Source organism: Tachysurus vachellii, chromosome 26 (genome assembly GCF_030014155.1).
Source record: "Tachysurus vachellii isolate PV-2020 chromosome 26, HZAU_Pvac_v1, whole genome shotgun sequence".
In the NCBI taxonomy this organism is placed as follows: domain Eukaryota; kingdom Metazoa; phylum Chordata; class Actinopteri; order Siluriformes; family Bagridae; genus Tachysurus; species Tachysurus vachellii.
Window position 1 is genome coordinate 11,226,941 of NC_083485.1, and position 16,712 is coordinate 11,243,652.

The 16,712-nt window shown below is 37.4% G+C and overlaps 1 protein-coding gene across 1 annotated transcript in view; it reads left to right on the forward strand.

The window, feature by feature from the left end:
• Positions 1-9,847, forward strand: part of dhrs11a (dehydrogenase/reductase 11a) — a 31,626-nt gene extending 21,779 nt beyond the window's left edge. Inside the window, exons 2-7 of the mRNA XM_060863569.1 lie at positions 2,735-2,944; positions 6,330-6,424; positions 7,401-7,530; positions 7,965-8,057; positions 8,145-8,210; positions 8,310-9,847. Coding sequence (XP_060719552.1) covers positions 2,735-2,944; positions 6,330-6,424; positions 7,401-7,530; positions 7,965-8,057; positions 8,145-8,210; positions 8,310-8,351 — 636 coding nt within the window. The 3' untranslated portion in view covers positions 8,352-9,847. The remainder of the gene's footprint in view (positions 1-2,734; positions 2,945-6,329; positions 6,425-7,400; positions 7,531-7,964; positions 8,058-8,144; positions 8,211-8,309) is intronic.
• Positions 9,848-16,712: the final 6,865 nt, after the last annotated feature.

A 16,712-nucleotide genomic window follows, 5' to 3' on the forward strand; every position in this document is an offset into this window, starting at 1 on the left:
TCACAGTGGCAAGATTTTTAAAAAGAAATGTAAAAATTCCCTTTAAAAAACTCCTTTTTTCTTCTTGTAAATAACATGTTTCTTTTCCCCAGACAGCCAGTCTGTGCTAATTTGAGTTTCTAAGCAGTGGCTTACTATTAAACTTGATCCAAACTTTAATTGGCCCATCCTGTTCTCTTCCCTCCCTTCTCATCTTTCGTTCTTGTTCTGTTTTCCTTTTGCTCCATTTCGCTCTTTCGCTTCATTTCACTTTCAGATGGAATTTGTGTATTTGATCTGCTTAATGATCTGAATACTTTCCAAGATGCTCGGTGTACTAAAGCTGCATGGTGTTCTGCTTGATTGTGTGTGTGTGTGTGTGTTTGTGTTTGTGTCTGTGTGTGCTACTGTAGAGGTGGCACATTAGGCAACCTAAAAGAAATCAGTGTGTAAGTATTGGTTTTCTGTAGTGTTCTTTGCTTCTTATTATGTCTAGCAGGTGGCAGAGAGAGAGAGAGAGAGAGAGAGAGAGAGAGAGAGAGAGAGAGAGAGAGAGCGATTGAAAGAAGAATATTGGATTGTACATGCCTTATACAATATAGCATGGTATTGGTCAGGAAAAGCTGAAGAATAGAATTAATAAAAAAGTCAATCAATAAATGTGTGAATTTCTTATTTTTGTAGTCAAGACCACAGATTTTAGTATCACTGTATTATGTATAATTCAGTCAGGGAAGGTGAATAAGAAATATGAATAAACATGCATATGGATAACATATATATCCATGCTCATAAATTAATCAGTAATGTTGCTGTATTATGGCTAAGGGTTTCGATTTCATTCTGATCTGGTCTTAAAGGAGTATCCGTGAATCTTACAAACGAATCACTATCTATAGCTCTATAGCTTGACTGATTACCAGAGATAAAATACTGTTTACTAAAAAGGTAGAGGTGTAACTCGTGACTGAGGTTAATTAAATATAAAATTCACTAACTCAACTCACTAAATTCACTAAATTAAATGTCTTACTTTCCATTGAAATATTTATTTATAATTTCTGTCCATTTTTCTTACAATCTCTTTCAATTTATTTTTTAGAAAATGTTGTTTTTAATAACAACTGTTTACACCCTTATGTAAATATTGAAAAGAAATTCAAATGGAAATTTTACATATATATTTTATTTATATATATATATATATATATATATATATATATATATATATATATATATATATATATATATATATATAAATAAAATTTTAAAATAAATTATATATATATATATATATATATATATATATATATATATACATATATATATATATATATATATATATATATATATATATATATATATTTAAAATTTATTATATATTACGTAAGAACCCAAAGCCCATCTCACTGGATCATTAGAACCGACTTACGTCATGACCTGCAACAGACAATAACATAGTTATTGTCTCACATAGTCTCCATATTCCACAATCCTCATTGAGCTAACAAACAAAAAAACCACTTGATTGGTCACATGACACACGTCAGCCTTCTCAATCAGCGGCCTTTTGAGCAAGCAAGCAGCCTTACTTCCAATCAGCACGCGGTTTGTATCTGAGACTGTTTTTCTGATGGACTTAGTTCTATGCAGTTGATGAGTTCACCTTTGTCTTGTGTTCTCTGTTTGCTGATTGCATGGTTTTTATTCTTTTGATATTATTTTGTAAAATCTGCATTTGTAGACATTTATTAGATATATATGGATTGTAAAAAGGTTTCACCAGTTTACCGGTCAAACCAAACATCAACAAGATAGGTGTTGATCTGTACAGGTCTCGTAATGGTAATTAATATCTACAGAAGCAATTCAGAAAATTAGGATAAAGCACAACAGATCTGTGTGATGGTGCAGTAAGTAACATTTTTGCCTCCAGTTCAAACCTGAACTCAGATTGTTCTTAATGTGTACTTATGGGTTTCCTTCTGGTTCTCAGGTTTCTTTCAAAAATGTGCATGCAGGTTGACTGGAATGCTAAGTGTGTGTGTGTGTGTGTGTGTGTGTGTGTGTGTGTGTGTGTGTGTGTGTGTGTGTGTATTTCTGTAGATTTATGTCTAAATACAGACTTCTAAATACTGGCCAGGATCTATATATTTTCAGATTTTTTTTTTTGCACGAGATTGATCAAAACTTAAAAATCTGTTGAAAAGAACTAATAACTGACTTGCTTTAGCTGCATTAAATACTTCATTTTGTATGTTGAGAAATATGATAAGGAAATCAGGATGGTACTGATTGCTGTGGACTGATGAGATTTGCTGCTACTGTGTTTCCACTGAGTGTTAGTCTTGTGGTGCACAGATAAATGTGTTCTCAAAGTGTAAAGCGGTAGGGCCTGTTTTTTTTTTCTTGTTCATTTATTTTAAGCCTATATCATCAGAAATATCATTAAATGTTATTTATGTTAAATTATACTTATTTATATATATTATATATTTATTTTTTTGGGTTACTACTTTCTTTTAGGAAACAATGATCTTTGCCTTGACCTGCAAGCCTTACTGCTGAATAACAAATAGAGTTTGCCCAATTATTTCAAAAGAAGGATATATATATATATATATATATATCCCATATATATTTATATATATATATATATATATATATATATATGGATATATATATATATATATATATATATATTCACACGTAATTATACAGTCTTATATATTTCTCCCTTTGTTTCTCTCTGCAGAAGCTGGCGGCTGAGTGTCAGAGCGCGGGCTACAGCGGCACCCTGATCCCATACAAATGTGACCTGTGCAACGAGGAGGAGATTCTCTCTATGTTCTCTGCTATTAAGACCCTGCTTCAGGGGGTGGACGTGTGCATCAACAACGCTGGCCTGGCTCACAACGAGCCTCTGCTGAGTGGCCGCACTGAGGGGTGGAAGAACATGCTTGATGTAAGACATACACATTGTCAGTTCAGACTTAAGCATAGTTCCCCTGACCTTTTAAACAATACAAAACAATCTATGTTTGTGTGTCAAAACCTGCAAAATCTGCATCAATTAATGCATCAGGGAATTTTATTCTGTTAATTTTCTTTCGCTGAGCCAGGTCTGGGTTGTGGGGCATCAGTCTATGAAGAGAATCACAGACCTCCCTCTCTGTAGCCACCTCCCCCAACTCCTCTGTGGGGATACCCATGTGTGCCACACTCTTTGTCCCACTTATCCTAGGAACTATGTTGTTGGGGCCCCTGGAAGCCCCCAAAGCTAACTAGTCCACGGGCAAGGGGCTAGACTAAGATCGATTCATAGGTCCTTATAAAAGGAAAATCTAAGGACCCAGAGAGTTTGTACAGAATAGGTAAACTTTTGCCCCACCCTGGAGCCAGGCTTGGGTATGGTGGGTTCTTGTCAGGAAGCACCTGGTGTCCAGGATTTTACCTGTGGCCCTTGTGCTCACAGGCCAAATATGCAACATAGAACTGTCCTCATATGGGCTTAAACACCTGCAGCTGTAGAAGTAAGGATCTGGTGCATTGTCGATCGGGTGGCAACTTGGGTGGCAAGGCCTTGTCAGGCAGAGCTACCAAAACTACTGAAATTGAATGTTTAAAATACTTAAAAATCCTATTATTGCATTTATGTGTGAATCCATTTAACTGCTCGTGCTTGAAACTTTCTTTTCTATGATTTTGCCCCGTAATCACATTATACGTAAAGTCTAAAAAAATAGTAAAGTCCTAAAAAAATCACTCAATCCCTTTACCAGTACACATTCAACCCCAAAAACTAGTTATATTACAAGTCACATGCTCTACCAGTTTCCAGTGGATGAGATGAAGAAAATAAAGTCTGTATTCCATAACTGTGTGATATTGACTGACAAGGCCACATACTATTGAGAAATATGACTGTCTACCAAAGTTTTCAGAGGTAAAGTAAATTGTATTCTAGACTGAATAGGATTTAATGGGATTCTCTTGATGACGTGTGTGTGTGTGTGTGTGTGTGTGTGTGTGTGTGTGTGTGTTCATAGAGTGTAAACATGAGAAGAAAGTCATATACATGTGGCAAAAATTAGTATTAGGTTAGTTTATTTTCCCTGAATATAATCTGTGATGTAAAATCATCTCAATATCATTTCATTTAAAAAAATTGAATAGGTCTTTTTCTTCAGAAGTACACATGAAGAACACACTTCAAAATCAGGCCTCAGGATGAAAGCCTGACGTTACCCCACACTGATGTTTGACTTCAGGGGCCTCTCTATTTCCGCTTTATTGTCAAAGTGCTAATGCTTTCCTTATACAGTGTGGTTTAACGAGCTTTGCACCATCCATTATTCACCAAAAATGTCTCACATTCAGTAGTTAAGCATTTCCCATGCATTTGTATTTGTTGCCTTGGATTGCATTCATACTGTGTGTGTGTGTGTGTGTGTGTGTGTGTGTGTGTGTTTTGTGTCAACCTTCCTTTTCTGCTACATTTAAGCTCCAAATTCTGAATGACGGAAATGTTTCAGATTTACAAAAAATGACACAGAAATGTAAAAAGTTGGGGGTTTCTTGCTTTTGTCCTCATGTCCTCAAACTCAGGTCATGTTCTTCCCCTTTCTGCATATGTTTCTTACTGGGTTCTTATCTCCCAAATATATATTAGTGGATAGGCAATATTGCCCCTAGGTGTGAATGAGAGAAGTGTAAATTGAGGGTGAATTCTTTCCTCACACTTAACATTCCTTGGATAGACCCCATGAAGATTTATTACACTGAGATCCATGAATCCAGACAACTGCATCTTTGCACGCTGCTGCTCATGCTGCATAACATGCTCAGATAAAAGCTCTATCACCCTCTTCTGTATACCATGACCTTACAAACGGCTATGATTGGTTTTTGCCGATGTGATTGACAGCTCAGAGAGAGAAGGCCATCCCTCGTACCCAGAAAGCACAGCCGATTTTGTTTATTTGGCTCCCAACCATGGATGGCATTATTGGGATTCAGGCTCATGCACATATTCCTTAATATAACTTAACATAATATGGAAAATAAGGGAAAAGATGAAGGTATATTCTCAAACACAGTGGAAGTTATTGCACATATAGTACAAGGAGTCTGATATCAGTACAGTACAGCCATCAGTGTAGATGTAAGCGATAACGATAATGTATAGTGTATGCGGTTGTGATTGTGATGATATTGGCTCAAGTTCAACAGTCTGATGGACTTTTAATATTGCCCTTAATGTACATCCTGTAATCATATTAAATTAAAGACAGTAGGAAATTAAACTTGAACTGTTTCACCTTGTTAGTTCATGTTCCTGCTTATACATAGTGTATCAGTGTAAATCACTAAAAAACAAAGTTCTTATATTTCCGTAATCTTCAGTCTAAATGAACTGACTTTTGCTAACATAACAAATGGTGCCAAATAATTATAGTGCCATGCTTTAAACGTAGTTAGATCTCGATGGACGAAGCATCCTGTATCAATTTGAAACACTTTTATTTAAGCCCAGGTGTCTTTACTTAGGTCAGAAATAACCAGAGCTACATTTCTCTAAATTATGTGGGAGACGGAATAAGAAGAAATGTGATTGGGTTTTAGTTAGATTTGTCTACAGCAACATCATTTAGGCAAGGCAAGGCAAGGCAAGTTTATTTGTATAGCACATTTCATACACAGAGGTCATTCAGAGTGCTTTACATAGAAATTAGAAAAGTTTATAAGAGAGAAAAAAAATATATATGTAAAAATAAGAGACACACGATAAAATCATAAAAAAACAAAAGCAAAGAACAATTAAAAAAAAATAAATGTGATTTTGATAAAAACAGTTTAAAATATGTTAAAAAGAATAAAACAGGAGTAAAAGTGATTTGGATAAAAAGTGCATTCATTGTGAAGCAGCACAGTGCTCATTTAGTAAATGCAGAGTTAAACAGATGTGTTTTTAATCTTGATTGATTAACTTGATTAACTTCATTGATTAACGTGTCTACTGTTGAAGCACATCTGATCTCTTCTGGAAGCTGATTCCAGCTATAGGTGGCGTAATAACTAAATACTGACGCACCTTGTTTTGAGTGAACCCTTGGTATCTCTAACTGACCTGATCCTAATGATCTCAGTAGTCTGCTTGGTTTATATTCAGTTAGCATATCTGTAATGTATTTCGGTCCTAAGCCATGAAGTGATTTATAAACGAGTAACAATACTTTAAAATCTATTCTAAATGTAACTGGAAGCCAGTGTAAGGACCTGAGGACTGGAGTGATGTGCTCGGATTTTTTTTACCATTTACTATTCATCTGTTGCAATATCTATTTTAGGTAAACGTTCTCGCGCTGGCCATCTGCACACGTGAAGCCTACCAGTCCATGAGGGAGAGAAATGTAGACGATGGACACATCATCAACATCAACAGGTCTGATCCTGAAATCTGACATCAGCTCCGTGACGTACCAACTATTAAAAATGTTCCTTGATAAAGCGCACATCATAGTTTTTAACCTTTTATAGTTATGTCTACTGCAGTAGACCTTGTGAAACAAGTGCCTATTATCGCTTTTGTTGTAGCCAGAGGTGGGAGTAAGTCACACATGTGCAAGTCACAAGTAAGTCTCAAGTCATGAATGTCAAGTCAAAGTCAAGTCGAGTCTTTATTAATATTTGTCAAGCAAGTCTCAAGTCTCAAATTTGCGACTTAAGTCTGACTTGAGTCAAGTTGAGACCCCCATCTCTGAGTCATTTAACTTAAGTCCGAGTCAAGTCTCAAGTCATGAATGTCAAGTCAAAGTCAAGTCGAGTCTTTTTTAATATTTGTCAAGCAAGTCTCAAGTCTCAAATATGCGACTTAAGTCTGACTCGAGTCAAGTCATATGACTCATGTCCCCCATCTCTGGTTGTAGCAGCTAGAAAAACTTTCTCACATTTTTCTTTCTTTATTGACATTTTTATTTCTCTATTGAAGGCAAAAAGGCAGATTTTAAGTGACTACAAAAACTGCAAAGCTGCCTTGATGTACAGAAACTTACTCTGACATCTGAGGCTCCTTCAAGAAAATGTCTCCTAATAGCATATCAGCAATTAAACAACATTAACATTACAATTACAAGTATTTGTGTAACTTGTTACTATAGAAATAATTAAGCATTTTGGAGCTAATGTTATAGAATATTAATCAGCAGCTTCTGATCCATAAGAATCCAGATTTCTGCAGCGTCGTGGGATTCTGGGACACGGATTTAAATCACTGTTTGTTATTTAGAAAGATGAATCAAACATGATGATATATGGTGACCTGTTATTATAAAATGATCAATTTTAACCTTGACAGAATGTAGGTTTATGAGAATATAAGGGTTGAGTGTGAGGTGAGTGTGTTGTCATGTTGTGTGCAGTATGGGAGGACACAGGATGGTACCGAGTGCTGACGCGCATTTCTACTGTGCCACCAAATACGCAGTGACGGCACTTACTGAGGGGCTCAGACAGGAGCTGAGGGAGGCCAAGACACACATCCGTGCCACGGTGACACCTCACACACACTCTCTGGCTATATAACACCTATAGCTATATAACACTTATAAGCCGTTTCAACAATATGCAGCAACGCATTAATGTCTAAGTCTCACAAATTTTCGTCTTCGCTCCTTCGACACAATTCGGTGCGAAATGAGAGATAAACTAAATTAAAAAAAGGTTTCTCGAGTACCGATAAAACAATAAAAGTGATACATGTTTTTATTACTACTAATCATGACAGTCAATGTTAATCATTTATATAGTCAATGTTAATCATTTATTCTAAATAAAAATAGGAACCTGGTTAAGTGTCACACATACTGTATGAATTATAATACATACATTTTCATTCAAAACAAGAAATTTATGCTAATATTCCATGCTAATATGATTTCAAAATCTGAACATAATGTGATTTTATGCTGTCTTGTTCTGGACAGTGTATATCCCCTGGCATAGTGGAGACAGAGTTTGCCTTTAGACACCACAACAGTGATCCAGAGAAAGCTGCTTCTGTGTATGAAAGTATAAAGGTGAGCCAAGTGTGTGAGTGTAAACGTGTGTGGTGTCATGTATTAGATCCTGTGGTAGTCTTTAACTTTTTCTATGACTTTGTTAAGTGTTTGAAAGCTGAAGACATAGCCAATGCTGTCACCTACGTCCTCGGCGCCCCTCCACACGTTCAGGTGAGCGTTCGGACGTTTTCCTTCCATCCTTACTTTGTATCTGTCACGTGATTTCAGCTCACATCGGTTTGTTTTCTCACTCCGCCTTTGTGCCTGTAGATCGGAGACGTGCAGCTGCGGCCGGTGGAGCAGGTGTCCTAGTGACGGAACGGAGACGCGCCGAAGGAGAGCGGAGAAGACTCAGAAGCAGTGTCTCTCTGGCAACATCTGCTAGAAAAACTGTACAAATAGAATTGAAACACAGAATTGAAAGGGAATTAGGGGTTTGTGTGTGGTTTGAGGAAAACGTAGCAAATCTGAAAATACGAAGCTTGTGTGAGAGGGAACTGCTCCATGAAGAAAGGAGATAAAGAGATATTATTGGTACTGTTCCAATTAACACAAACACTGCTGCCTCAAAGTGATGGGGATTTTTTTTTTTAGTCGACGGAAACTGGGAAAATGGAAACAGGGACCATGTAAAGCTGAACAATGGTCCCCACTTATGACCACAGACCAGAATGCAATCGGTTGCACATTTTTTCATTTCTTTTTTTTTTTCTTTTCTTTTTTTTAAGGTTGTTTTACATATCTGTTTTGAAACAAGACAAAAACACTCACTCAGTGTTCAGAAAAATATGTGCAGGAAACACAGTTGCAGTTATAATGGATTCATTCATCTCGTATAAAGGCTTTTAATACGTTGATATTGTGTTAGAATAGTAGCTGTTCTAGAAGTTATTTGAATCCATTCCGTGCTAATGTAATCTATTCCCAAATAAAAAGAAAGTATAGTCTTTTTTTTTTTTCCAAATAGACTTGACAAAATTTCTCTTTTTCACCAGTAACTATAATCCAGTAGCGTTAAATGTGAGTACATTTTTCAGAAGCCGTAATTAGATTATTAAAATAAAAATATTTTAATAATTAAAAATAAAATAAAAAACTCAAAAATACCCTTAAACCCTTAAAAATAAAAACAGTTTGCTTTCCTCTCTGAAACCCGACTTCCATCTGCTTTTATCTACAGAGTTCACCCTCATATCCCAATACTATCCAGTGATAAGCTGCTGAAGTATAAGATATTATTGGTTTTATAAGCCTTTATACGACCCCCCCCCCCACACACACACACACACACACACACACACTGCATTATAATTGTTCTGTGTTAGCACATTAATTACTGTATTTTTTATTTTTTTTTGGAAGTATTCTAACTTTAGATTGTATGTAGATGTGTTTCTCATAATGTGTAACTTTCTGTAAATTTGTTCATTTACAACCAATCAGGAGTCCTCTGAAGTACCTCTGAATTTAGTGCAGAGCCTGAGCTGATGCGTTGCAGACGAACAAACGATGATGTGCTCATATTATTTTTTAAAGCCTGCAGCCAGTGCATGATTTTTATCCAACCCGAGGTTATGCTCTTGATGAATATCTTGATGTCATGATGTAGAATTGTTTTTTGCACTTTGGACTTTAGAGAGAAAGCATAAAAAAAAAAAAAACTACACTGACACCTTTCCTAGAGACATGTGACTAACTTTTATGTGTTAAAGAAGCTCCACCTTTAAAACAACTGTTCATGTGTACAGATAAGATATTCCCGTGAACAACATAAACCTTTAAAAAAAAAAGATTATTAGTGCTGTGAATGGTGTGCTGTCTTTTTATTTCCTCGTATTCCTTTATCTTTTTTGAACAGTACATTGTTGTTCTGAGATTGTTAATCAGCATAAATAAATTTATTATTTTATTGCTGCAGATCTGATATAAAATTAGTCAGAATGCTGTTTTTCCCTTTCTGTTGGGATGACCTTTGCAGATAAATTTTCAGATGCTTATGTACAAAGCACTTGGGGCAAAGAAATGGGTTTGATATCATCCTTTTCTTTAAAGATTTGTATGAAATAATACTTAAATTCTTAAACCCAGAGTGTCTTCTTTCATATGAGCCATTAAACACCAGTGTGGAGTGTGACATGACAAAGAAATTTAACACCGAACATGGACTCAATAAAACAAGTGCACATTCCATTGTTTGGATTAAAATAAAATATTTTTCTCTGATAATTATTCAACATAAATAAATCTTACGCCATCTAATACTTAATGTCCTTGGCCTTGGGACCCAAACAGATTAGAAATTCATCTTACTGTATTACACACTGCAGATGAGTCTGTGGGGGGGCACGATGGCTTAGTGGTTAGCATGTTCGCCTCACACCTCCAGGGTTGGGGGTTCGAGTCCTGCCTCCGCCTTGTGTGTGTGGAGTTTGCATGTTCTACCCGTGCCTCGGGGGTTTCCTCCGGGTACTCCGGTTTCCTCCCCCGGTCCAAAGACATGCATGGTAGGTTGATTGGCATCTCTGGGAAATTGTCCGTAGTGTGTGAGTGCATGAGTGAATGAGAGTGTGTGTGTGCCCTGCGATGGGTTGTCACTCCGTTCAGGGTGTATCCTGCCTTGATGCCCGATGACGCCTGAGATAGGCACAGGCTCCCCGTTACCCGAGGTAGTTCGGATAAGCGGTAGAAAATGAGTGAGAGAGAGTGAGAGTGAGATGAGTCTGTGTTTAAAAATCAATGACAAAGCGATACGATGGAGCCCACTGCAAAGTCAATAATTTTCTTATCAATATTCAATCTCAGCAATTCTGAAGTGTTTTATTCATCTTGTACCACTGCAATTTGTCAACAGTTCTGATTTATTTATTTATTTGATTATATAACAAAATTTCTGACTCTATCCATTTGGAGTTGCTTTTCATTTCAATCTTTCGTGTCCACTATCCTAAAGACTTCCTTGTGTCTGAAACATAAAGGAACAGCTTTTTCTTTGAACATTACAAAAATCTGTTTAACTCTGAGAAGGAGCAATAACATATTAGAACAACAGCATTAATATAAACCTGGGATGTGTTGAAGTCAGCGCTACTCTCAGAGCTCCTGGTATAGAAGCTATTCTGACCAATCAGACTGAAGAATTTGACAAGGCTCTTATAAAAATTATTATAAAGAACTGTTTTCAGAAAGAGCTCATAAAATTGCTTTGATTCCGCCATGTAAATGGCAAAAAACTGGAACCCCATGAGTGACATTTTGTCTCAATCTCATCATCATTTTAAGTTTTACTTTACACTTAAGTTAATCAATTAAATAATATTATTCAGTAACTACTATGAATTATTTAGTAATTGCAGAGAAACTAATAATAAAAAAAGAAATGAATGTAGTAACAAAACAAAGAAATATTTGAATCCACCGATGGTTTCTGGGAGATTAAAGGATAAAATGTTGTGATGTTATAATTGTACCTACTGTATTTAACAGCTAATATACCATCAAAACAAAAAATTTACTTCAAGTCTACTAAATTACAGGAAGACTTAACATTATAAGAAATGATCAGGTTATAAGAAATGATCAATCATTTTTGTGTACTCAAAATCACATAAATGCAGTTTAGAGTACACAGTAAAGTTTTCTCAAGGGTTCTTTGGACTGGTAAATGTTCACTCATACCAAAGAGATTCTACTTGTATTCTTTTCTGTAAAGCTATCCCTAGTTAGAACCTTTATCAGTTTTGCACAGAATTATGACCAATGGCAGGTTAAACACAGACCTACTGGGAACAAACAGGAGATTGGAGGTTAAAGGTCAAGTCTAGAGCTTGAAATAAGCTACAAGGATGTGTCACGTTAACTTCTGCATACGTATACCAAATGACCAAAGGATATTTGTAGCAGCCATCTTGCATATATGTAGCTGATACCATGTCTGAATGTCTAACAGTTGCAGGTCATTATGGGGCTGAGACTAGAGGCAAAGGACTGCACTGAGGATTCCTTATTCATCAATATTAATCAAAATACTTTGATCACTTTTAAAAAGAGGACTTCTTCTTTATCAATGCACCAAACAAAATGTCATAGCCTTTGACCCACGGACTGTAGCTTCTTTTCACAATGAAACGGACTGTAGTTTCATTTTCTATGTATACATGTAACGTAAAATCTGTAAAGCAAAGAGAGAAAAAAAGAACTGAAAAACTACTTTTTGTTAAGAATCTGCTATAAAGGGCATCAAAGTTTCATTTGTTTACAATACAACAATTCTGTCAGGTACACTTTCTAATACTGGCTGGTAAGTTTGTTCCTGTATCTTGAAGAATTTATACAGGGAATATATTTTTAAATCCATCCATCCAGTAAAGTTCCAGAGACTTATAAATATAATTTGCACCAGTGTACATAGAGATTGTTCTGGTGGCACAAGTCTTGCAAAACCTTTTTATTACTGACATTTCTTTTATTTTATATTAAGCTGGAAAGCATACTTTAAGTAGATTGTATCTAATTGTCACTGTATCTCTAACGTCAGCTTCAGAGTTAAGAATTATAGTGGAAAAAACAAAAGAAAACAAAAAACTAGCACACAAAAAAATATACAATATTTGGTTTAGCATGTGTATTATTGACAAGTTTAGATTTTTTGGTTATCTGTATTATTAAAATGTGCTTTGTGAGGTAACAAGTGTGCTGCTTTTCGTCTCTAAGCTATCTATTTAAAACTTGCCAATCATTTAAATTTTCCATAAGTGAACAACACATGCTAATGTTGTTAGCATGCTTTTGTTCACTTACATAAAGGTAATTCTGCCCTTGGCAGGAAAAACAATGTAGATAAAGTGGTTTCCTTTGGTTATTTATGTGGTATCGTTCCTTTAAAAGGTACAGTTGAGGCCAAAATTATTAGCCCCCCAGGAATTTTGGAACATTTTCCTAAAGATCTTTCCAATGTTTGCAGCATTGATAAAACTTGATATAATCAAACATTCGCCAGTGCTATTTAGTAGCTTTTGGTACATTTTGGAATATAAAATACATTTTTAGGCTTGCTTTATAATCAAATATAGTGAAAATGGGGTGGTCAAAAATATTAGCCCCTTGTGAATATTTGCTTTCAAAACACACCCAATTAATCAATCAGCTTTCAAAACACACCTAATTAATCAATCAGCTTTCAAACCACACCTGTGCAGTCAATTGGCTTCCTAACAACACCTGGGCATTCAATCAGCATTAAAGGACTCCAAGGAACAGGGCACTTGAACACATTATTGGGAGAGACTACTTTTACTCACCATGCCAAAGACAAAGGAAATCAGTCTTGAGCTCAGAAAGAAGATAGTGGAGGCTCATGATAAGGGGGAAGGCTATACTGCCATTTCCAAGCTTTTCACAGTGTCTAGAACCGCCGTACGTTGCATCATTGCCAAGTACAAGGAGACAAATTCTGTAAGAAACAAACCTGGGCGTGGTCGTAAGCGCAAGATTTCAAGAACCCTGGAGAGGAAAATAGTCAGAGATATCAGCAAGATGCCCCAGACATCTGCCAAGATGATTGTTGCTGACCTGGCCTCTTCTGGAGTTGATGTTTCAAGGAACACAGTTGTGAGGGCTCTTCATCGTGGTGGGCTTCAGGGCCATCGTCCCAGAAGAACCCCTTTACTCAAACAGCGGCACATCACAGCTAGACTGAGGTTTGCCCGTGAACATTTGAAAGGTAAAGATGAGTTTTGGGAGTGCTTTGGTCTGATGAGACTAAACTGGAACTGTTTGGGCACATGGATGTTGCTTATGTTTGGCGAAGAAAGGGTGAGGCCTTCAACCCTAAGAACACAGTTCCCACAGTTAAACATGGTGGTGGGAGCATCATGCTGTGGGGCTGTTTTGCAGCTTCAGGCACAGGGAGCCTTGTTCGGGTGCATGGCATCATGAAAAAAGAAAATTATGTTGACATTTTGAGGGATAATATGCAGAAATCTGCTCGTAGTCTAGCCTTAGGTCGTCGCTGGGTCTTCCAACAAGACAATGACCCAAAGCATACATCGAAATTGGTCCAACAGTTCCTGAAGGATACCAAAACAAAGGTCCTGGAGTGGCCCGCACAGAGCCCAGACCTCAATCCTATTGAGAATCTGTGGCGAGTGCTCAAAGTGAATGTCCATGCTCGGAAACCACGTAATTTGGACCAGCTGGAGCAATTTGCAATGGAAGAATGGGCTAAAATCCCTCAGGAAACCTGTGCCAACCTAGTAAAGAACTACTCTAAGAGGTTGTTGTCAGTTGTGGCTCAGAAAGGGTTCACTATTGACTATTAATGACCGGGGGCTAATAATTTTGGACGTTTCATTTTTGCCCTTTCTTGTTTCAACTCACTATTTCAATTAAATATCCTAATCAAACTTAGTGGAGATTTTGTCTTTGTTATTTTGGAAACAAACACACTATAAAACACTTGTTGTTAATGGTCATTTCCATGGAGAAATCAAGAGTTTTGTCTAATTTCATAAGGGGGCTAATAATTTTGGCCTCAACTGTAGGTTGACAGTGTAACCTTCCTAGCTAGCCACCTCAATTAAGTTCTGGTTTGCAGAGTAAAGTGAAAAGTAGCTAACTTGCTAACTAGCATGGGAAATTATGTAAAGAAGCTGCAATGAACTGTGAATTCTATTTACTGGAATTCTATTTCGCTCACTGTTATTAACCTGAATGGACTCTAAATAGCCACTAGATGGAAATCAAGTACAAGAGAAATTCTTTTATATCATCATTACTTTTATAAAAATTTTCAGAGAACTGTATTTTGGTCAGCGAGAAGTTTCCTCAAGACAGCTTTTAACACTAATGCTATGAATCCTTAATAGAAGCTGCTTCTTGTGAATTATTAATCCAATGCCAATTGACTTTATCGTGTAAGAATGCTGCAAAAAATAAAAACTCATGGATTTCTTGTCTTCTTGTAGTTGGTTAGATTTATACATGTAACATATATATCCTGAATTTATATATTTTTTCAATTTATAAATTTGTGACAATGTCCATTGTTAAAAGTACCATACAAATAAAATTGTATTGAATTTATTTAAATGATAATCAGTTATGGCTCTTACTATGTGTTATGTGTGTATGTTATGTCGTATGTATTTTTAAAATGCTTTTGTCTGGGGAGGGTGAAAGATAATATGAATTTGTATGTATAAGTGTCAATGGATTTGTGATTTTCTTCTTGTTTATGTGAACAGTTTCACAATACAGTACAATAAGCTAATTTTTGGATAAATACATAAATGCAAAATTCTTAAATACATCTCGGTTGTTTTGTTTTTAAATTATATGCAACAGTCAAAAGTTGTATTTTGCATGTCAAGAAAAGCAAGAACACTGGTAATATTCTTAATACACCTGTTTAATTTGATATTATTATTCTATTATATTATATTTTTAATATTCAATATTATATTCTTATTTCTTTTTCTTATTATTTTATTGATACTGATTTGTTTTTGTTCTTTCATTCACTGTGTTTAAATTTCCTCCAGATCTTAATTTGATACTTTAAGTATATCGATACCCCGGAAGTAAGGGATGCCGTCAAGCTGAAGAAGGAGTCCTATCGAGCCTGGTTGGCTCGGGGGACTCCGGAGGCAGCTGATAGGTACCGGAGGGCCAAGTGAGCTTCAGCCCGGGTGGTTGTGGAGGCAAAAACTCGGGTCTGGGAGGAGTTCGGTGAGGCCATGGAGAAGGACTATCGGTTGGCCTCGAAGAAATTCTGGCAAACCGTCCGGCGCCTCAGGAGGGGGAAGCAGTGCCCTGCTCACGCTGTTTACAGTGGGAGTGGGAATCTGCTGACTTCGACTGGGGACATCCTCGGACGGTGGAAGGAGTACTTCGAGGTTCTCCTCAACCCCACCGACATGTCTTCCATTGAGGAAGCAGAGGCCGAGGGCTCAGTTGTGGACTCGTCGATACCCCAAGCTGAGGTCACTGAGGTAGTTGAGAAGCTCCTCGGTGGCAAGGCACCGGGGGTGGATGAGATCCGCCCTGAGTACCTCAAGTCTCTGGATGTTGTGGGGCTGTCTTGGTTGACACGCCTCTGCAACGTCGCATGGAGGCTGGGGACAGTGCCTCTGGACTGGCAGACTGGGGTGGTGGTCCCTCTGTTTAAGAAGGGGGACCGGAGGGTGTGTTCCAACTACAGGGGGATCACACTCCTCAGCCTCCCCGGAAAAGTCTATGCCAGGGTACTGGAGAGGAGAATTCGGCCGATAGTCGAACCTCGAATTCAGGAGGAACAATGCGGGTTTCGTCCCGGTCGTGGAACACTGGACCATCTCTATACCCTCGCCAGGTTGCTGGAGGGTTCATGGGAGTTTGCCCAACCAGTCCACATGTGCTTTGTGGATCTGGAGAAGGCATTCGACTGTGTCCCTCGTGGTGACCTGTGGGGGGTGCTCTGGGAGTATGGGGTCCGGGGCCCTCTGCTAAGGGCTGTCCGGTCCCTATATGACCGGAGCAGGAGTTTGGTTCGCATTGCCGGCAGTAAGTCAGACTTGTTCCCGGTGCATGTTGGACTCCGACAGGGCTGCCCTTTGTCACCGGTCCTGTTCATTATCTATATGGACAGGATTTCTAGGCACAGTCGAGGGCCGGAGGGAGTCCGGTTTGGGGAACACA